Source organism: Ascaphus truei, chromosome 3 (assembly GCF_040206685.1).
Source record: "Ascaphus truei isolate aAscTru1 chromosome 3, aAscTru1.hap1, whole genome shotgun sequence".
Classification (NCBI taxonomy): Eukaryota; Metazoa; Chordata; class Amphibia; order Anura; family Ascaphidae; genus Ascaphus; species Ascaphus truei.
In genome coordinates, this window is record NC_134485.1 from 244,800,426 (window position 1) to 244,823,749 (window position 23,324).

The 23,324-nt window shown below is 46.3% G+C and overlaps 1 protein-coding gene across 1 annotated transcript in view; it reads right to left on the minus strand.

Moving 5' to 3' along the window:
• LOC142490712 (uncharacterized) overlaps window positions 1-23,324 on the minus strand; it is a 25,217-nt gene continuing 1,893 nt past the window's right edge. Inside the window, exons 3-4 of the mRNA XM_075593127.1 lie at window positions 1,552-1,629; window positions 1-1,186 (exon numbers count right to left, since the gene is read on the minus strand). Coding sequence (XP_075449242.1) covers window positions 114-1,186; window positions 1,552-1,629 — 1,151 coding nt within the window. The 3' untranslated portion in view covers window positions 1-113. The remainder of the gene's footprint in view (window positions 1,187-1,551; window positions 1,630-23,324) is intronic.

Genomic DNA, 23,324 nt, shown 5'->3' on the forward strand with positions numbered 1-23,324 from the left:
GAACATACTTGAAAGTTTGGAAACAACACAGTCTTCAGCATACATACAATAGTAATTAGATAATCTGAAGTCAACAAAACAAGGCCAAAGACATATTTTGTGAATTTTAAAATTTATTTTTTTTGTTCCTTTTGCGAGCGAGTAACAGGCCTGCTTGTTGTCTCTTGAATTTTCCTTTTTCTTTTGCCACCAACTTTAGGTACAACAGAGCCACTTTGAGTGGCCTCTGGCACTTCACGGGCAGGGCTTGTGGCCAGTGACTCACCTACAGGGCTTTTGGGCAGTGACTCACCTACAGGGCTTTTGGGTAGTGACTGTTCACCTACGGGGCTTGTGGCCAGTGACTCACCTACAGGGCTTGTGGCCAGTGACTCACCTACAGGGCTTTTGGGCAGTGATTCACCTACAGGGATTTTGGGCAGCGATTCACCTACAGGGCTTTTGGGCAGCGATTCACCTACAGGGCTTTTGGGCAGTGACTCACCTACAGGGCTTTTGGGTAGTGACTGTTCACGGACAGGGCTTGTGCCCACTGACACATGTGAGCAAGTTGGTAGACACTGCACAAGTGATGGTTGGTCTGTTTCATGTGTGTCTTGTTTTGTTTTTGTCGCCTCCTTTGTAGGTGTCTGCTGCTGAATTTGTACAGATGGCAGCGGTAGGATGTCATCAGGAACCTGCACAGCAATGTCTGCTACTTGACCGGTAACATTTGGGCCTGGTGAATGAATATCAGATGAATGTGGTGAAAACTGACCTGCATGAACAGATCCTGCCTGTGAGGTGTTGAATTGTGGTACATTAGTCATTCTCCAGTAATTAGCTTGTGTTTGCTGAACAACTAATGCTTCGAATGAGGTGTTGATTTTTTGCAACTGTTTAGGCACTTCAATGAAGACTCTGTGGAGATGTGCCAATTGTGAAACTGTTTCTTCCTGCAGTGCAATCATCCTTTCCAGCACTGTCATCAGGTCAGAATGGCGACGATTTTCTGCTTCCACAATTTTTCCCTCAGAAGCTACAATTGCATCATATGTGGTATTTGCTGGACGTTTTGGCGGTAAAACAGTTTCAATTGGAACCTCTTCATGGTCACTTGCTTGTATTTGTGTGTCTATGGCGGCGGCGGCGGCATCATCATCATCATCATCATCATCATCATCATCAAAATCCTCTTCATCATGTTCTACAAATACATGTACACATTATTAAATGGCATGTTAATCTCTGCTGTGTTACTATGTAATTGTACTGTGTCATAAGTAACAACTAACATGTTTCCATACGTTTTATAACCTCACATTAAAAACTACCTTGACTTAAGAATAATGTTTGGACTCAGTATGAAATATGAGTGAATGAAAACTTGCTGTAAACTCACAACTCCTACATGATAGTTAACATCACTAACACAATACAAGTTGCCTTACACTTCATTTTCACTGACACTAAGTAATCCTATTTAAAGAAGATGTGCAAAACAAATAATGAACATGACAACATAACATATAGAAGAGCACATATTATATGGCCACCAACTGATACACTCACCTTCTAGGTGTGTTGAGCTGGCTGACCCAGGTGAAGACACTTGTTCAGTCTCAGGTGACACATGTCCTTCGGGGGCAACTATATATAACAATAACATAAGTTTTACATTTACATGTGTAAATATTGAACAAACAGTTATTGTATGTTCTGTATTTATGAGTACCTAACAGCATCATTTCCTTAACCCAAAATGTGTGTGTGAAAGTGAACATAAATAGTTGTAATAACAATGTACATGCCTGTGTACTTAGAACTTTTGAGTTCCCTAACATAAAACATACTATGTTCCTGCAGTAATGCGTGAGGATAAATAGATAACATTTGTACATAAAAATCATATGTTGTGTAGTGATATCAGTATCATAATGTACATAACTATCATGAGATGACCATTCACAATGGTTATCATGAAGGTGGTCATATTGCAAAAAGTGTTGTTTTTGGTAGAGGATATGTGTGGTACATTAATATAAGATGTGGCACACATGAATGTGGCTGTGACTAAACAAGACAACACATGCAGTGTGTGATAATGTGTCGTTGATAGTAGTAGTTCAACTATAGATATGAGTGAACTAATGTGTGACGTACGCTTTGATAAGTAATGAGTTGTTGGGGCATTTAGTAGCTAAAGTGAAGCTTTCAAATGAGTGTGATTAACTTCAGTTGTGCTAGTCAGGTTGTAAGAACGGTATTCCCTTCCCCAAAAAGCCTAATCAGCCACACCTTTCAATTACTTGAAACAGGTGAAAATGGTGTGAACTAAGTTGAACATAAGATGAGGCTGTAATTAGTGTGTGTGCTGAACCCCACCCCCTCTGTTGAAGTGTATGCTGTGATGAGATATTAATTGCAGCTGCTTTAACACAATGGTAGATGAGCTAAATAGTCGTGTGCAGTTTTTAAGTTATGAAAACAATGACATAACATATGATACGTGTGCCTCATTATGCTGTCTGTATATGAGTTAAAGCAAAAATGGACCTTTTCATAAACAACTATAGATGTGTTAGTGCAAGTGATGTTTGTAGGCCGTTGCATGCAATATATTTGATGCATGCTTAAAATAGGCAGTAATGTCATGTTTGTCGGAGTAAAATAAATAAAATACACAATAATATTATACATATTTATGTTCTGTACCTGTAGCTAGTAATAATTTCTCATTAACATGTGTTACACATGTGTACTACCCTGTTGTTCCCCATCTTCGCCCACCATCAATTGCTTCCACTGCAGCAATGCATTTTGGGAATTCACATGTAAATGAGCACACAATGGCACGTGCTATATTAGTTACTGCTTTTAGTAGGACTACAACATATATGTCTATTTTGATATATATATATATACAGAATCAGACATATACATATATAGATGCAGGTATGCTTATATTGTGAAGACAGTATAAAAAGCAGTGTAAATATGCAAAATAACTGTAAGCAACAGCACTCCCACTCCCAGCACCAGCACTCCCACTCCCAGCAACACCACTCGGTGCACCAGCAACATCACTCCCCTGAACAGTACGTTCACTCCGACACGTACTCGCACGAGTAGCACTCCCACTCCCACCAGCATCACTCTTCCCACGCTTTGCGGGCATACTTCCAGCACTCACAAAAAACAGACAACTAATGTACAGCCAATCACACGAAACACTTCCACATATAAAACAAGACAAAGATGTAAACAAAACAACAATGGACAAAGCTCACCCAATACACAACAAGTCTCTCCGTCAATATGCAAATGTTCAATCAGCCAGCTCTGTGAGTCTCTCTCTCTCTCACTCCCAACAACACAGAGAATGATTAGCAGTACACGTTGCCTTTAAATATGGCGCGCAATCCAATACATGCTTGTTTCGCCTGATTCAGCAAGATTTGTGATTGGGCAACCTATCAGCACCCCGCCACGCACGCCGATACACCTGTGTGTGATCGGATAATCATCGTGAGAGTGGGCGGATTTGTTTTCGGGTTGATTTTGAATGTATTCGGCACTTACTGCATACGGAGAGGAAAAATCGCCATTAACATGACTAATCGGTAAACTTGCCGATTTCACTTAATCGACGCTTACTGCATGAGGCCCTTGGTGCCAGTTTCATTTTCAAGTTTTTTTTAGATCTTTTGAAAATTACAGCAGGATGTTCTGGACCAGATTCTTTGAGTACTGGATCACACTGGATCAAGTGCCAATGCTTATATATTATCCTTTTAATTTGTTTGGCATCTTTTTTGTATCTAGTGAGGAATGCCCATTCTATTTGATTTTTTTTTATGTTCCTATTTGCATTCTCCTTTTTATTACAGATAATATCTTTTCTCTATTTCGCGAGTTCTGGTCAAGGCAGCATTTATTTTATCTTGTTTATCATTTCTTTCTAGGAATTTTTCTGTAAGGATTTGCGATTGTGTCTCAAACATTTCTTTGTCCGTGCAGTTCCTCTTTATCCGTCTAAACTGTCCATATGGGATGTTCTCTACCCAACACGGGTGATGGCAGATACTGCTCAGAATGAAATTATTGCTGTAAACCGGTTTAAAAAAAAGTCTTAGTTGTAATTCTCCCTTCTTCCACAAAGATAGTTAGGTCTAAAAAATAATCAATACTACTGGAGCTAATGGAGTGTGTAAATTTCAGATTAAGATCATTATTCTATAAAAGGGTCATAAAATCGTTAAAACTCTCTGTGTCACCCTCCCAAATAATTAACACATCGTCTATAAAACGCTTCCATAGGGCCAAACCCGCGCCAAGTCCCGTCTGGGGCCAGACTGTTAATTCCTCCCAGACACCCATAAACAGGTTGGCATAACTTGGTGCGAATTTGGTTCCCATGGCGGACCCGTATTTCTGCAGGAAAAACTCGCTGTTAAAATTTAAAAAAAATTATGATGAGAATAAAATCGATGCTATCAACAATAAAATCTCCTTGTAATGGAGGCATCTCCGGATCCCTTATTAAAACTTTTTTAATGGCATCACGGCCCTGATTGTGTCCTAGTGACGTGTAAAATGATGTGACGTCACAACTCGCTAGGAGTAGGCCCTCCCATTCAAATTCGTCTAAAATTTTAATTACATCAGTTGTGTCTTTTAAAAATGACTTTTGGTTCTTAACATACTTCTGAAGAAAGATGTCTATATATGCAGATAAGTTTTGCGTAAGTGAATTTATACCGGAGATGATTGGCCTACCTGGTGGGTTGGTGAGTGATTTGTGTATCTTTGGTAAATAGTAGAAGACCAGTATTATAGGGTCGTCTACTTTCAGGAAATTGTATTCTTTTTTATTAATTATACCTGTTTTGCCCTTTTCTAATAATACTGTCCCACACCATAGGCCTCAAGTGCTGTGCAGCGTTACTGCTGTGTCCCTGACACTGATCAGCTAATGGGGTAGTGTCCCTGTCTAAGGGCCTGTCCCTGTAGCAGCCAAAAGCTTACAGGGGAGTCGAGTTCTATCAGGGGGTCTACTGACACCCTGCACACACAACCTCACCTCTTCGTGTCCCAGCACGACTGAAGCGCGAGGTCTGAGCGCGTCAAATGTATCCACTGCAGAGCAGGAGATCCTCGCAGCCCTATTGGCTGTTCTGTACTAATGTGGTAAATCGCCCCTATGCATTCTGGGGGGTGTAGTCCCTGCGGAGCCCTCTGTAATGGCCGCCGCTTTGGTAGGGTTTCTGTGCATGTGCGAGCAGAAATGGCCGTCACAATACTGCGCATGCGTGCACATATCAAGATGGTGGCCCTCACTAGCCAGGTGAGCCGCGGAGCCTCCGGAGCACAGGAACGCTTCCTACACTGCCCTCACGCCACTCTGCCTACCGCCGAGTGTCCGCATACTCTGGCGGCACCCACGCTAACCGCAACTTCCTGGCCGCAGTGGAGGTAGGTGGAGCCGCCAAAGGGGACCCAGATGGGACCCGGCCACATTAGTATCATGTTTAAATGCCAGGACACTTGCCTACTAGCAGCTTGCAGATTTATAGTTGTCAGCGTTAATAAAAATGCATTGCAAACATAAGGGCCATATTTACTGAGCAGGGCCAAGTCACAAGGCACCTGACAACCAATTCAAGTGACTAAATTGTGAGGCTACGGTTAACACCGCTTCCACAAATATGGCCCTCGGAGTACAGTGTTCTGCATGCCATATATTTTTACATGGCTTACACGTTGCGGTCTGAAGTAACCTGCACATTCTTCATCTGTACCTATTTAGTGGGCAATGTAACTACTGTATTATGGCCTCTTCCTATTAAAACCAGGTGTAGATATTGTTTCTGCCCCTCTGAGAGCCGAGGAGTGCTCTACTTCCTGTCTACCATTGGTTAAAGCTCAGAATCTTCAGCTAATTACAGCAGCTTGAAGATTGTGCATAAACAACAAAACAGGTAGCGCTAACCGCAATGAATGTAGTGTAGTAACTAATACCTTATACAAATTGTTAAACCATATATAAGGGGCTGCCTGGGACACAAAGCCTGACCCCCTGGTCAGGATAACAGTATAGACAGGGAATAGTTCCGTGGGCGCCTGTATATTCTACTACTATTAAAGGATATATGAAAGCCAAGCCTGTTGGCTGTGAAGAAACGTAGATCCTCACGATGAGCTTAAAAACAAAGAGAAAGCACAGCACATAGCGTAATACTGTTAAAAAGTTAAACAAACAACATATAACAGCTGAAAACTGGATTGGTATTTTAGGACAGTAAAATCATTTAATAACAATTAATAATTAATATAATGCACAATTTACATGGACATATATTATTGAACAATAAAAAAAACGAATAGATGGTTCTTGCACTCCGCAGCACCAAGGATGATGATAGCAATGCCTACTCACCAGATGGAATAGGTTTGCAGGCAGTGGATAATTTAGAGAGTATCCCCTCTCGTCTGTGTGTTGCTTTCTGCTCAACTGGAGTCTCTGTCGGCTCGTGGGTGCAGCTCATCAAGCGGGGACTCCTGTAGCACCGGGAAGGGCGCCCGAGCAGATAGAACGCAGCAACAGCTGATTCAGCACGATGTCAGCCACGGGCCACCGTCGGCTCGTCTGTCTGCTGCTCTCTGTTAGCTGGCGTCTCTGTCTGTTCGTAGATGTAACTTGTTAGCAGGAACTCCTGCAGTATGCCGGGAAGGGCGCCTGAATGAATGTTAGACCGCAACAGCTGATTCAACTCGTCGACGGCTACAAGAGTTGTTTAGTTGGCAGCACACACAGTTCACCAATGTGTGTGGGATACTGTACCAATGTGCTCGGGGCTTGAACCTCAGGGGTATATAGAATGAAAGTCCAGAAATGTCCTTTAAGTACAAAATCCGCAATTTGGGTAAATAGTTTCACCTGTAGCTAGTTGCACATGCGCAGTGCATGCAATGACGTTGTTCTTGAATGGATTTTAACAATCAAACACATGCGTAATATAAAAGTCATTGAATAATATAGCAACTAAATATATGCTGCCAACTAAACAACTCTTGTAGCCGTCGACGAGTTGAATCAGCAGACAGACGAGCCGACGGTGGCCCGTGGCTGACATCGTGCTGAATCAGCTGTTGCTGCGTTCTATCTGCTCGGGCGCCCTTCCCGGTGCTACAGGAGTCCCCGCTTGATGAGCTGCACCCACGAGCCGACGGAGACTCCAGTTGAGCAGAAAGCAACACACAGACAAGAGGGGATACTCTCTAAATTATCCACTGCCTGCAAACCTATTCCATCTGGTGAGTAGGCATTGCTATCATCATCCTTGGTGCTACGGAGTGCAAGAACCATCTATTCGTTTTTTTTATTGTTCAATAATATATGTCCATGTAAATTGTGCATTATATTAATTATTAATTGTTATTAAATGATTTTACTGTCCTAAAATACCAATCCAGTTTTCAGCTGTTATATGTTGTCTTAAATGTTGTTTGTTTAACTTTTTAACAGTATTACGCTACAGTATGTGCTGTGCTTTCTCTTTGTTTTTAAGCTCATCGTGAGGATCTACGTTTCTTCACAGCCAACAGGCTTGGCTTTCATATATCCTTTAATAGTAGTAGAATATACAGGCGCCCACGGAACTATTCCCTGTCTAGCTTGAAGATTGTGACCAATTTGATAAATGTTCAGTGGTTAATAGGGGGTCTTCACTACTTTATTACTATTTTATGTATAGATTGGTATATGACAATAAATCCATTAATAAATGTTTTATTTGTCAAATGACGTAATAAATTGCATGTGTTATGGTACCTTTTGCAGGTGGTGCTCCCCTGCTTAGGTGCCTATATCCCACATTCACAGAGGAATTAAAGTGTACCTATTTTGGTGTGCCCAATGTTGGAGGGTCTGTTATTACACGTCCATCATGGCTGCAGTAGGAGGTGGCCCGGGTTGCATAAAGGTAAGTGCCAATGGGTGGCAACATTTTAAATCTGCCACTGCCCACATCCCAATTTGCCAATGGAGCTACATGTAAAGTAGGAACTGCACAAGAAGCATCAATTGACCTTGTCCTGATTTGTTAATTGGGAGGTCACCTTACACATTGTTACATTATTTCCAGAAACCAAATTGCACTCTGAAAGAACGAGCTGGAAAACATTGTACTATTGTAGCCAGGTCCCCCTCTGCGCCGCGACACCCCCCCCCTCGTACCTCCGCTGCCGGGAGTCAAGCGGCAGACACGCCGGCACTTCTGGAGGGTGGAGGCCAAACAGGGAGCGCTCCGGAGGTTCTCGGCGGCTTCCGTGCAGGGCGTCGCCATCTTGCGTGAGTTCGCGCATGCGCAGTGAGCGCCGGCGGCCCTGATGAGTTGCGCATGCGCAATGGCAGCCCGCGAAACCCTAGCCTACCAGGGAAGGCTCTTGAACGGGACTACAAGTCCCATGAGCCTCAGGAGCGCCCCACATGACGCCAGAGAGCCAATAAGGCTGGAGGAGCTCCCTGCTTGCAGGGTTTTGATACATTTCGCGCGCGCGGGACACAGGCAGTCAGGACCAGGAAGAGCTAGGGGAAGGAGGTGAGTGCAGGGGTCTGTGACCCACTGCATTAGGCCAGCAGCCCCCTAGGCCCCAGTCAGGTCCTGAGCCCCTTATAGCTTGTGTTGCTGCAGGGACAGGCCCTAGGTAAGGGATCTTGCCCCATTAGTGCCAGTGACAGTTAGGGACACAGCGGACGCTGCGCTCCCCGAGAAGAGGCTTGGGCTCAAGCCTACGCCCCAAAGAGACAAGGACTATCTCCAGGGTGGGATCGCCCCTGGCGGACCCTCGTGCGAAGAAAAGCAGGATACCGCCGAAGGGATCACCAAGCGGCGGATCCTTTTTGAAGTTGTCTGCAGGCCCGAGTGCAGGAGCACTCGGCAGGTACCTTCCTAAGTGCACCAACAAATCACCTTATATATATTCAGACATAGTGGCAGTGCTGACCATGGGACAAAGGGGTTAGACTGTGGACACGGTGTGGGAGTACACGGTGGTGGGTGCAAGGTACACTCCTAGTGGGAGTGAATGACATTTGGGACTACGATACATGGTGAGGAGTTCCCCCTAGGGGGAGTAGTATTACAGAGTACACAGTGGTTGTTGCTGATACAAATGTAAAGGCCTCTTGTGAATCTACAGGTATACGCACCACACCTGGTAACACGTAGGTTCCCCCTCACACACACTATATCTGTGATTGGCGTAGGGGGAATACCCGTTACACTATAAATACAGAATAGACAACACTCAAAAGCGTATAAATGAATATGTGCAGGGTGCCTATGGAACACAGGGGGACCCCAAGTCCCCTTAGAAAAAATTGTAAATACAAACTAAGGTTCCAGCACTCACTGACTAGAGAATAACAGATTCAACACGGTAAATGCCAAAGTAAATAATGTAATGTATGCACAAGATAATAAAGTTAAACCTGGAGTGATGTGGCGTTAGTGGGTAGACAAAAACCCTACAGTGAGGGTGGTAGGGGACAGGGAACACTGGGATAGGGAGTGAACAATAAAAAACAGTGGGGGGGGGGGGGGGAATAAAACCAATGGGAAAGTAATTAGGGGGGCAACATTTCGGGGAATAAACCCTTCCTCAGGCCCATTCCCTCGGGTCTAAAGGACCACAAGGTACTTCCCTGGTCCCTAGTCTCCCCAACCACCAAAGCAGCACCCAGCAATCACTATACAGAGTTTAAGCTCAAAATGTCAGAGTCCTGTAAACAGCCAGAGGAGAATGCATGAAAGCTCAGTGTCCAAACCAACAGGTCAAAAGTCTCTTATCTCGCGTCTCTTCCTCTAACTCCTGCTGCCTCCACGTGTAGCTGATGTGTGTCACGAGGGAATGGGCCTGAGGAAAGGGTTATTCCCAGAAACGTTGCCCCCCTGATTACCCTCCCCCCATTGGTTTTATTTCCCCCCCACTGTCTTTGTATATTGTTCACTCCCTATCCCAGTGTTCCCTGTCCCCTACCACCCTCACTGTAGGGTTTTTGTCTACCCACTAATGCCACATCACTTCAGGTTTAACTTTACTATCTTGTGCATACATTAAATTATTTACTTTGGCATTTACCGTGTTGAATCTATTATTCTCTAGTCAGTGCGTGCTGGAACATTCGTTTGTATTTACGAAAACCTTGTACTGATTCAGCTTGTCCCCTAGTGGCACCATGGAAAAGTCTGCAGTGTTTAAGTATATAAGGGACAGTGTCACATGTAAGCAAAAAAAAACAAAAAAAAAACATTACAAATATTTATGCTTGTTTTGATTTATTGAAAAATTGTCAACTGAAAAAGACTACACCTAAAAGGGTTTAGTTGGTTATGATTACAATGGGTAAATACCTATTCAAATGGAAACACTGAATTAGAGCCCTACCAACTCCATTTCAGACTGCTTTTGGAAACTTTTAAATATACCACTTGCTTGTGCAAGACCACTTTGAACAGAGAGGGACATATTTGATTACTGTGCTTGCGTAGGTTCAGATAAATGGATAAAGAATACATGTTGGCGAGCGCAAAAACCTCAATCTGCAACACTAAATGCACCATGCCTGTTGGATCGCTACTGGGAACATGACTACCCATTCACAACAGTAAGCCCAAAACTCCCAATGCACATCAATATGCCTTTATTACTGTATTTGTGACATCTTTTGGTCTAAACACCTTTAACATTTTAAGTGCCCTATGATGATGTCTGTACACCATAGGGGCCTTGTGAGGTACAGTACACTATGTCATTATTGCTTGTTTTCGAGGGAGTATTCATGTTCAGTGCGCAATTAGAATGGTAAACATGATTGGAACAGCAGTAGAGCCCCCTCCAAGTTCACCCACATCCACTAGAGGCTGGTTGTGACTACATGAGCTCTATGCCAAGTAGTTCATGTGGTTGCGATCCTGGAAGATGGTCTCACTCAGTTGCCACCAGCCTTCTGGATCTCAAATGGTTGAGGTTTATTACACTGGCAAGTTTTTTTTATTGTGTCCTACAGATTTCAACCTCCACAAGAGAAAAGACCAAACAAAACAATAAGGGATGTGGGCGGTGCCTAAAGAGTTAAAGGTCTGACGCAGTGACAGCCTTATTCCATATCTGCTGAAGTGGCCCGTTTCAGCTGAAAATCTCAATTGAAGTCAAAGTTGCTGCTATACATTTAAAAAAATACATCTATTAGCCAAGCATTGCACAATGTACCCAATATATCGAGATTACAGCAGTTATCTGCAAAATAATATATTATGTGTCAGTCACTAAGGGGCATTGTATGATAACAAGAACAACAAAATGTAAATAATCTAAATGCATCTAGGAGAGGGAGGGAGGGAGAAGCCCACATGGAGTTAATAGGAGCTGCAGGAGGCTGTTTGGCTCCTTCTTGTGCTGCATGGTAGGAGGGAGCTGTCCTGACCAGGTAAGGGTAGGGAAATCTGTTACTGTCAAGAATTAAACATTTTCTCCAAAGCGCTTCACAATTACATTATAGTATGCAGCACAACGGAATTTATTATACAGATGCTGTCCCGCTGCAGATGAGCTTACAAATCTATGTTATTGATGTCTGAGCCACAGGGAGATAGTGACTTTCCCAAGGTCACAAGGAGCTGACACCGGGAATCGAACCAGGCTACCCTGCTTCACACTCCCTGCATTATTTACAGTCAGCACCTTTACTCACTGATCTACTCCTCCCTATATGTGACATGGGTTAATGCAGTGGTGCGAAAACTGGGGGGGCGCAAGATTGTCTGTGGGGAGAGACCGAAGGGACCGACGGGGACCGCGCAGAACCCACGCAAGTACTACCGCCAGGTTGCCACACTTGAGTGCCATGAGGGTCCAATAGGCGAGTGAGGGTTAAAGGGGCAGGAGCAGCAGAATGGCGAATCCTTACAGTGCCACGTGCGCCCGTGGTCAGCGTTATTAGAGCTGAGAGGCGGCGAGCGCGCGTACAGTAGAGCAGCGGGGGTCTGTGGCGGAGATGCGTGTGTGCGCGAGCTGGCCCTGGCAATGGCGCCGTGAGTGATGGCCCGCACGGGTAGGGAAGAAGCCCTGGTCATTGAGGGAGGTAAGCGGGGAGTGCGCCGCAGGCAGCGTGACTCCCCGATCCTCACACCCGTTTATGAATTAGGCCTCGGGCATGGTCAGCGCCCGTGCTGAGCCGCGCTGCTGCTCGGCAGTGAGCCCCTGCAGCCGCAATGAGAGCGCAAGCCGCAAGCGTGCGGAAGCGTGTGCCTTAAGAAAATGTTAGTTTCTATGCTCGCCGGAGTGCAGGGCCGGTCACGTGAGCGGTTCACCCAATGATGTCACAGCCCCCCCCCCCGACACGCCCCCGGACGGCGCACGGTCTTATGCCAGGGAAAGCACCCGCTTTCCCTCAGCCTCCGCGCGCCTCCGCACGGCTGAAGTCTCTATGGACTCAGCCTTAAAGAGATGGACGCTTGGAGCATGTGTTCCGGGAAAGGGGTTCCTGCCAACACCGTATGAAACATTGGGAGGAGGTAGGGGTCCAGTTGCTTTATGAATTTTTTTATAGTACAGGTTCGAGAAACCATCTGGACCCGGGGCTTAAGAGGGTTTTAAATTGTTAATTACATCTGTGAGTTCTTCCAGTGTGAAATTATTCCCCATTATCTCTCTCTCTCCAGACCGCCCTGTCTCGGTAGGTTTGAACTTGTCAGGAAGTCCCTCAAAGCTCGTTTTGTGCTATTATTATGTGCCATTTTATCTCCGTTATAAAGATCTTCATAAAAATGTTTACATTCCCTTACAATTAACATTGGGTTGGTTGTGGTCCCTCCCATTTTTAATTTTAGGGCTTGTATGTTATTATTGTGGTGCTTCGTTTTTAGTTTATCCGCCAGCATAGTATCTGGCTTGTTTGCTTTCTCAAAAAACTTCCTCATTGACCAGCTCGGTGAGTTCTCTGCCTGGGAGGTTAGGAGTAAGTTCAATTCAATTTTGGTATCTTTCAGTTGATTAAGGGTATCTGGAATGGGTCTCTTCTATGCTTATTTGCGAGGTCTTTCAATTTGGCCTATAAAGCTGTTATTTTAAGATTCCGCTCTCTTTTCCTTGTCCCTCTTAATGTTGCTTCATCTGCTTCCCAAAGGGTCAGTTGGGATGTTACACTACCGCTATTTTCTCTAAAGAACTGGGTTATCTCTTTGCTTACTGTGTAAACTATTTCTGGGATCTTTAAAATAGATTCATTGATTTTCCAGTCTGCTCCCGGTCTGTCCAGGCCGATTTGGGCGCACCTAAGGCACGTTCTATAGTGCCGGGCGCGCGCGGAATTTTAGTTGGCTGACATCAGCCAGCCTTTCTATAGAAGAGCCGCGCGCGCGCACGGCAGGGAGAGGGGAGCCGACAGACAGCGGCGAAGATGAAGAAATTCATCTTTTCGCGCTGCTACCGGCTCTGAAATGTATGTGTGTGTGTGTGTGTGTGTGTGTGTGTGTGTGTGTGTGTGTGTCAATGATTGCGGAACTAAAAAAAATATTTATTAAACTTTTATTTTCTTTAAAAAATCTTGCTTAGGTCATCCTTTCACTCACACAACCCATGCACACACATATACTCGCATATACACACACATACACAGCTCCGTGCTCTATAAACATGAAAAGCATGCTGTATATAACAGCCCTTAGCTCAATTGGTGATCCGACTATGAAATATCATGGATCCCTGCATGGGAGATCTTTGGGACCAGTCTGCTTGATATGAAGAAGTAATTGATTCTGCTATAAGTGTAAGGATGTGTTAATACACCGTATATGTGTGCATTTGTACGGCGGGTTCCGCGACTGCAAGTTGGTACAGGGCGCCGCCATGTTGTTGCGCAATGTTGCCGAGGTCACTGGTCCAGAGAAGAGGTTGCGCATGCGCTCTGGAAGCGCGCGAACAATGAGCCAATGAGAAAGGGCTCTGTAATGAACTATAACCCCCGCGAACCCCGGAGGAGTCAGCTGACGCTAGGAGCCAATGGACAGGCTGGGTAGGAGGGGAGGAGAACAGGAAGCGTGGGGGAGAGGCCACGCTAGCAGAAGCGAGTGGGACAGTGCTGAGAGAGGTAGTGTGAGTGCCGGGGGTCCGTGACCCGCCTGCCTAGGCCAGATACTACCCCCAGGTCCATAGGACCAGGATCAAGCGCACGGAGTTGTGGACGGATACTGCTGTCTGGGCTCAGACGGTGGAGCCACGCGACATCGGAAGGTCAGGGCCGGATGCGACGGACCCTTTGAGAAGAGGTGCGGTCACCGCCGTGACCGGGAGGTACTTTGTAAACAGCAAGTGCACCGACACCGGTCATCAGGCGCTGATCCCGCCTTAGGATTAACTGTGACAGACACTAGCAAGTGGCTAGTGGATAGAACATATCCTACATAAGTTTCACAAGGACATACTCTATGAGAGCGTGGCAGAGCCACGGCTGTACAGGACGATATTCCCCTTGGGGTGTGGCCGAGCCACTCTAGTATAAGAGCCAGTCATTATGAGGTGTTATGTGTTATGAGTGATGTCAATGTTATGATATACATATAGATATGCATGTTATGTGAACAGTGGGGCACCACAGATAAACACAGTAAAGATTGGTTGCTCTCGCAATGTATGGTATGTTTCTTGCCCAGGGTAAATCTTTCATAATGGGGATCCTGAGTAAGTGGAGGCGCTGCGCTATGTAAATGTGTGTGTATTATGCGCTATGTTATGTGTTATGAGTGATGTCAATGTTATGATATACATATAGATATGCATGTTATGTGAACAGTGGGGCACCACAGATAAACACAGTAAAGATTGGTTGCTCTCGCAATGTATGGTATGTTTCTTGCCCAGGGTAAATCTTTCATAATGGGGATCCTGGGTAAGTGGAGGCGCTGCGCTATGTAAATGTGTGTGTATTACCCCAGGCTCCCAGCTAGCGGAGGCTCAGCTCTCCTGAGCCACAGGTGTTATACAGTCACCCGTAGTCCCTTAGGAAGGTGTTCAGAAAAAGGGCTACATTTGGAGGCGCTGCTGAGAGCTTAGACCTGGGGTGCCCCAATTATTTTTTTTCTCAATTGTGCACGAGCTTTACACATCATGTCTGTGCCCTCACCGCTCGAGGTGAACACTGGTAAACATCACCCCATGGAAGTGGAAGCCCTAGTGTGTCCCGAACCTCAAGATCACCCCAGCGCTCCGATAATCCTGGGGACCAACACCGACATTGTGCGCGCGGTGATCCGCATGTACTTGCAAGAAGCGGGCGAGGCCCCGCTGCTAGCCCTCGCTACGTGTCCAGTACTACAAGAGGCTTGCGGTAAAATCGCGACTGAAGAGGAGCATGGGATGCTATATAGTCAAGAGTGGGGACTGACTCAAATTCCCCCCGGAGAAGGAAGGATGATGATCGCGGCCTGCCATTACCCGGACTGACGCCTGGAGGATCAGTTTTTCTCTTTGGAAATTGTGACCCAAGATGAACAGCGGCTGGGCTACGAGGTGTTAGCCTCTGTAAAGAAATAGCCGGGGAAAATTCCGAACAGAACCTGGGTGTATGTGCAGAATATCTCCCCGTATCCCATGAGCATTGATCGCCGACAGCCACTGGGAAGAATATACCCCGTAATACCCGAGGAGAAGGCCCCGAAGGGATGGCCAGCGGACACTACCCCTGCTACCGACTCCCCGTTGGATTTTGACTTCGGAGATTCCCCGCTCACGGAAGAATGGAGAGAAAGACTGCAGGCCCAGCTACAAGAACGACGAAGAGTATTCTCCACGAGTGATATGGATGTGGGGTGCAGTTGCAGTGCCCGTCATACCATTCGAATGAGTGACGCTACCCCATTCCGGGAACGCTCCCGCCGCCTTGCCCCCCGAGACGTGGAAGAGGTGAGAAGGTTACTAGCCGAAATGGAGGGAGCTGGTATCGTACAAGGATCCCATAGCCCTTACGCCTCGCCCATCGTGGTAGTCCGTAAGAAGAATGGGACAATCCGTCTGTGTGTGGATTACAGAACACTGAACAACCGCACGGTTCCCGATCAGTATACGCTGCCACGCATTGAGGACCTTCTGAACGCCTTGACGGGAAGTAAATGGTTCAGTGTGCTCGATTTGAGGTCAGGGTACTACCAAGTGCCAATGGATCTGGAAGACCAGGAGAAGACGGCCTTCATCTGTCCATTAGGGTTCTACCAGTTTACCCGCATGCCACAAGGGATCTGCGGAGCCCCCGCCACCTTCCAGAGGCTGATGGAACGGACCCTGGGAGACATGAACCCGCAAGAATGCCTAGTGTACTTGGATGACATTATAGTGTTCGGGAAGACCTTGGAGGAGCACGAGGAACGATTGATGAAGGTGTTGGATCGACTTCAGAAGGAGGGCCTCAAACTGTCCTTGGACAAATGCAAGTTTTGTCGCCCGTCCGTGACCTACGTGGGCCACATTGTGTCCGCTGAAGGGGTGTCCACCGATCCAGGGAAGATAGATGCTGTAGTGAATTGGCCCAGGCCCCGCAACGTCCAAGAACTGCGATCCTTTTTGGGATTTTGTGGCTATTACCGGCGCTTCGTGGAGGGCTACTCAAGTAAAGCCAAACTCCTGAATAACCTTTTAAAAGTTTATCCTGAGGATACGGACCGGAAAAGGGTCACGGCACAAACGCCTTTTGGAGAAAAGTGGACCCCTGCTTGTGAACAAGCGTTCCTGAAGTTGAAAGCCAGTCTCACCCAGGCCCCAGTACTGGCCTATGCTGATCCTGATCGTGAATACGTGCTACACGTGGATGCCAGTCTTAGCGGACTAGGAGCAGTGCTGCACCAGAAATACGACACCGGGCTCCGCCCCGTGGCGTACGCGAGCCGAAGCTTGACCCCCAGTGAACAGAACTATCCTGTCCACAAGCTGGAGTTTTTGGCACTCAAATGGGCGGTGGTGGACAAATTACACGACTACTTGTATGGAGTACAGTTTGAGGTGCGGACTGACAATAACCCAATGACCTACATTAACACGTCCGCCAAATTAGACGCAACCGGTGGCTGGCGGCCCTGGCCAACTATAGTTTCAACCTCAAGTATAAACCCGGGCCCACCAACGTGGGGGCCGATGCTCTGTCACGGAGGCCGGGGCTTCAATCCACCACGGATGAGGAAGTATGGGAGGAAATTCCGGGGCCTGGAATACGTGCCATATGCTCAGTAGCAGCCGTAGTTAACGATCAGGTGGCGTTCTCAGAGCTAAGAGTCGCTGATTCATTAGGGTGCCAATCCCGAGCCATTCCCCGGGCCTACCAAGGTCGAGAAGGAATGAACATTACCGAAGATAAAATCATTTCCTGGAGAGAATTGGTGCAACACCAGATCCAAGACCCAGTAGTGGAACTAGCTCGTCAAGCTGTGCAGCAAGAGAACCCCTCTATCCTTAAGCAAGCCCCCAGAGAACTGGTGAAGCTATTGTTGAACAAGTTCGGGAAGTTCGAACTGGACAATTGCCTATTGTACCGGGTAGTTCCATACCACAATCATCCCGACCGGCGACAACTATTCTTGCCTGAACTTCTGAGAAATATGGTTCTCCGGGCCCTTCACGATGATCATGGCCATCTGGGCGTTGACAAAACATTCGGGCTACTTCGGGACCGGTTCTATTGGCCAAGAATGAGAGTCAGTGGAAAGGCACTGCCGGAGGTGTACCCGCTGCCTACAGAGGAAAACACTCCCCACAAGAGCGGCTCCCATGGCCCATCTGAAAAGTTCCGGTCCTATGGATTTGGTGTGCATGGATTTTTTGTGTATTGAGCCCGATACCCGAGGCATCGGTAACGTACTAGTGATTACAGACCACTATACAAGGTACGCACAAGCGTTCCCTACCAAAGATCAACGGGCGGTGACCGTGGCCAGAGTCTTATGGGAAAAATACTTCATTCATTATGGATTACCGAACCGACTCCACTCTGATCAAGGCAGAGATTGAGAGTACTCTCATTAAGGAACTGCTAAAGTTGCTAAACATAGCTAAGTTACGGACCACCCCGTACCTCCCAGAGGGGGATGCTATGCCCGAACGGTTCAACCGCACACTGCTGGACATGTTGGGGACCTTAAAAGGCTCCCAGAAAACAGAATGGAGCAAGCATGTAGAGACGTTGGTACATGCTTATAACTGTACCCGACATGAGTCTACCGGGTATACGCCGTACTTCCTAATGTTCGGGAGAGAAGCCCGATTACCTGTGGATGTGCGACTGCGGAAATCTACCGATGGGGTATCCAACAGAACGCACTTTCGTTATGTACAGAGGTTGCGGGACAGCCTACAGCAGGCCTATAAATTGGCTGAAAGGGCGGCGGCACAACTAAATGCGGGTAACAAGAGACGCTATAACCACAAAGTGCGACATAAGGAAATCCGCCCGGGGGATGCTGTTCTCCTTCGTAATCTAGGCATCCCCGGAAAGCATAAACTGGCTGATCGATGGAGAGAAGGGGTGTATGAGGTAGAGTCACAGATGCCTGGCCTCCCGGTATACCGTATCAAGGACTCCGAAGGCCGGGTGAAGGTGTGGCATAGGAATCATCTACTCCCCATACCTCAAGTAGGGGACAACGAATTGGAGGTACCCACTGTATCAATGGATGGAGAAACTGAAAACACAGAGGATGGCCTAGAGACTGTAATAAATGCCACCTCTGAGAATCCTATGGAGGGAACCTCTCAAAGGGGCCTTCCGGCCGCGGGGGCATCTCCCGAAGGAGCTATGGGTAAAGGGCCCCTTGGTCCAACGACAGATACACTGACTCCAATGAGCCAGCCATTAGACCCGCAGAGCCCGTGCTTTGTACCACAGAGAGACTTTGTAGATCCAAGGAACCCCTCAAGGGCAGAAATGGAAAGGCCAGTTGAGACTGGATACTCCTCAGAGGAAGCAGATGAAGAACAACCTCGGCAAAGCCAAAGAACTAGTCAACCTCCAATGAGAATGGCTTACGATCAATTCGGGGCACCCCATTATGAGGCTCAGCAGTGGGCTCGGCATAGAATGCATTCAGTAGTGGTAATGTTCAATGAAATGTACAATTTAATATAGGACCGAAGGGATGTACTGTGATACGTTATTTGTATATATGTTATGTAGTATAGCCAAGCGGGGACGTTGGATTCTGGGGAGGGGAGAATGTAAGGATGTGTTAATACACCGTATATGTGTGCATTTGTACGGCGGGTTCCGCGACGGCAAGTTGGTACAGGGCGCCGCCATGTTGTTGCGCAATGTTGCCGAGGTCACTGGTCCAGAGAATAGGTTGCGCATGCGCTCTGGAAGCGCGCGAACAATGAGCCAATGAGAAAGGGCTCTGTAATGAACTATAACCCCCGCGAACCCCGGAGCAGTCAGCTGACGCTAGGAGCCAATGGACAGGCTGGGTTTGGAGGGGAGGAGAACAGGAAGCGTGGGGGAGAGGCCACGCTAGCAGAAGCGAGTTGGACAGTGCTGAGAGAGGTAGTGCGAGTGCCGGGGGTCCGTGACCCGCCTGCCTAGGCCAGATACTACCCCCAGGTCCATAGGAGTATTCCCCGCGTCACCGTAGGTTGCGGTACTGTAGGGACGCCCGTAGTGGACAGACATTGTCACCTTAGGTAGGCATCAAGCGCACAGAGTTGTGGACGGATACTGCTGTCTGGGCTCATACGGTGGAGCCGCGCGACATTGGAAGGTCAGGGCCGGATGCGACGGACCCTTTGAGAAGAGGTGCGGTCACCGCCGTGACCGGGAGGTACTTTGTAAACATATCATATCCTACATAAGTTTCACAAGGACATACTCTATGAGAGCGTGGCAGAGCCACGGCTGTACAGGACGATATTCCCCTCGGGGTGTGGCCGAGCCACTCTAGTATAAGAGCCAGTTGTTATGAGGTGTTATGTGTTATGAGTGACAAAGATGAGATATTAGGGGGTCTGGCATAACAACATAACAGCATTTAGGATGAAGCCATTTTGTGTGAATATTTCAATCCGCCATCTTGTCTTGTCTCTGTGAGTCTTAATTTCTGTGTTACATTTCTGTATAAACAAATGTGTGAAGCAGAAAATGGAATGTTATCGCTCTTAGCTGAATTTATTGACCCTTCCTCATCCAATCAGCTTCAAATTGAAAGTGTAAACAGGCTAAAGGTTATGAGAACCCATGAGATAAACTTAGATTCTTGCAGTGAAACTAGTTCTCACACAAATGCCAGGTGGTAGGATAGGCACATCCCATTTAACCCCAGAATGGTTTATAGCTGACAGGCAGTTATACAATATTATTATTATGTATTACAAAATGACATCAGCTTTAGTATTGTTATGTATTACAAAATGAGGTAATGTTTAGTGACGTGCAAGCCCCCCCATAAAGGGGCAGAGCTTTAGGATTTAGGGTATAAATATATAGCATACCATGTTTATTTTTTAGAGAGCTTTTGTTTTGAAGCTGTCTCCGTTGTGCACTTGACTTGAATAAATTCACGTGTTATTCTGTTTTCAAAATAACCTCAGACTGTGTTTCTTATTTACGCTTTTTCTCATGAGTGATGTCAATGTTATGATATACATATATATATATATGCATGTTATGTGAACAGTGGGGCACCACAGATAAACACAGTAAAGATTGGTTGCTCTCGCAATGTATGGTATGTTTCTTGCCCAGGGTAAATCTTTCATAATGGGGATCCTGGGTAAGTGGAGGCGCTGCGCTATGTAAATGTGTGTGTATTACCCCAGGCTCCCAGCTAGCGGAGGCTCAGCTCTCCTGAGCCACAGGTGTTATACAGTCACCCGTAGTCCCTTAGGAAGGTGTTCAGAAAAAGGGCTACATAAGTATTGTGGGGCTGCCCTCTTTGTCTCTTTTAACTAAGGCTGCGTCCAGGGTCAGCGCTTAGGCGCTGACCCGTGCTGACGCTTCTCAGTGAGTCCCTGCAGCCGCAATGAGAGCGGCTTTAGTAGAGGCTCGCGCACGCTTCCGCAAGCGTGCGGAAGCGTAGGCCTTATTCAAATTATAGATTTTCGCGCTCACGGGATCGCAGGGCCGGTCACGTGAGCGGTTCGCCCAATGAGGGCGAACCAACTCCGTGACGTCACAGGCCTCCCCGCCCCCGGACCAAGGCCAGGGAAAGCACCCACTTTCCCTCAGCCTCCGCACGGCTGCAGTCCTATGGACGCAGCCTAAATCTACCAACAAGGGGAGTCTGTTGTGAATTAGCATCGTTACACCTCTTTTTCTCTGTAGTGGAGGATAGGAAGAATTGGCGGAAATGTTTATCCATAAATTTAGGGCAGCTCTTAGTACTAAAATGGGTTTCCTGTAACATGACTGTCTGCCTGCTTTCTTTTTTTTTTTTCCCATAAAAACTGAAAACATTTATTGGGTCATATTAAAAACAACGGAGGTATAAACCCCACCTATCTATTGTATTCAGCCAATGCTATTCAGCGTTTCCTTGGACAGTTAAGACCCTTAACATTGTGGGAAATTATTGTTATCGCCATCTTGTAGAGTCTGACCTACCCTTTAACGTAATATTTTGTGGATTCAAGCTAAGCTGGTCTCCCTGCGCTTGTAGATTGCTGAAGTCCACCTTCGGGAGTTTGGGGTTCATCATCTTGGAGTGTCTGACAGAGGAAGGGCCTAATTTGGAGAAGGGGAGGGAGAGGGAAACAAAATAGGTAAAAGTAAAAAGATGGGAGAACCAAAATTGGTCAGAAACACCACTGGTTCTTTTGCCTTTGGGGTGTGGCTTATAGCTGGTGCACCAAAAAGGGGTGTCCAGCGATCCAGTACATCTCGAATCCTAGCCTTCCAAAGGTCTTGGTTGTGATCCCAATTATGAACCTGGTCACACTTCATGAGAGAAGGAGGGAGGGGAAGAAAGGAGGAAGCTCCCTGTAACAGGGGAGTAATCCCTGTTCAAGTAATGTGCCTTTAATCTAGCAGTGTGGTGGTTAACTGCTAGTAGTCAATTAATAAACACCACCTGCCTGATTGCTTACAAAAGCCTTTCTGTTGAGACAGGAAGTAACTCCTTAGCTCTGACTGAGAGCTGAACTTTGGAGACAGAGGAGTGTTCTTGAGTCTCCCAGGAGAGACTGACCAAGAGAACACACATCTCTGGACCTGACCGGTCTTGAGCTCTGCCCAGCATAGCTGATTGCAAGACACCAAATAAGACTTCTAAACCTGAATGCTGATTTTCTGTGCGCGCACGGGTGTGGTTCCAGGAGAGCAGAGAAGCTTACTCTACAGCAGCTAACAGATAAGACTTTCATTATTAAGAGACTGCTTATATCTGCTTATTTCATGCTATATGTTTTGGGGCTGTGAGACATGCTTGACTAAGGGAGATGTGAATTAATTGCATAGGATTTCACTAGAAATACTCCCAAGTGAATAGAAGCTTTGTTCCCCCCCTGTGTTTGGATGATTTCCTGATGAAAAGGAAAAGGCACAATAAAGCCTATTATCATTTCACCTTATAAAGTCTCCAATTGTGTACCTCTGTGAACGTCCGTCTACACTCCCGCATCAGCTTCAGGGTAAATAACAAAGTAAATAGCAGTGTAGAAAATCATAAGGTGCAAATAGGGATATGGAGATATATCAACACAACAAACAAAAAGATTCCCCAATGAATGCACTCAGAATGATAATGTAGAGATAATGAAAAGCATTAAAATAGCTGTTTATTGTATAACATCAAAATAAAAATAATTGTATAGAGGGATGTGGTAAAAAGATCCAAGACCACTCCCTAATGACACACCAATTGAAACTTCCACATGGAATCCATGAGGAAGGAGAACCAAGGACAACACTAGTCTATGAGATGCCTAATAATATAAAGGCTATTGTGTACAAGGATTAGATCCTAAGGAAATAGTAAATACAATTAATATTGCAATACTATTATCTAAACAACTGATAGGGTACTGTAGTACCCAATGTCAGTACTAGTTCCAAAAGGAGTTAATCACAGACAAAAAGTATATACCGAAATGGCAGACCTATGACATAGGACTAGTGTATCATAATAGTAAAATTGTAATTCGACGTATGGTCACAAAACGAGCACAAACCGGTGAGAAAAGATCACTTGCATACAAAATCAGAACACAACTTATAAGTAAATAAAGAGCCCTGAGAGGAAGGGATCCTAGAAAGGGCTAGCATAAAATATGCAATTCTACAGCCCAGAGGCACGGTTCAAAGACCGTATCCAGTT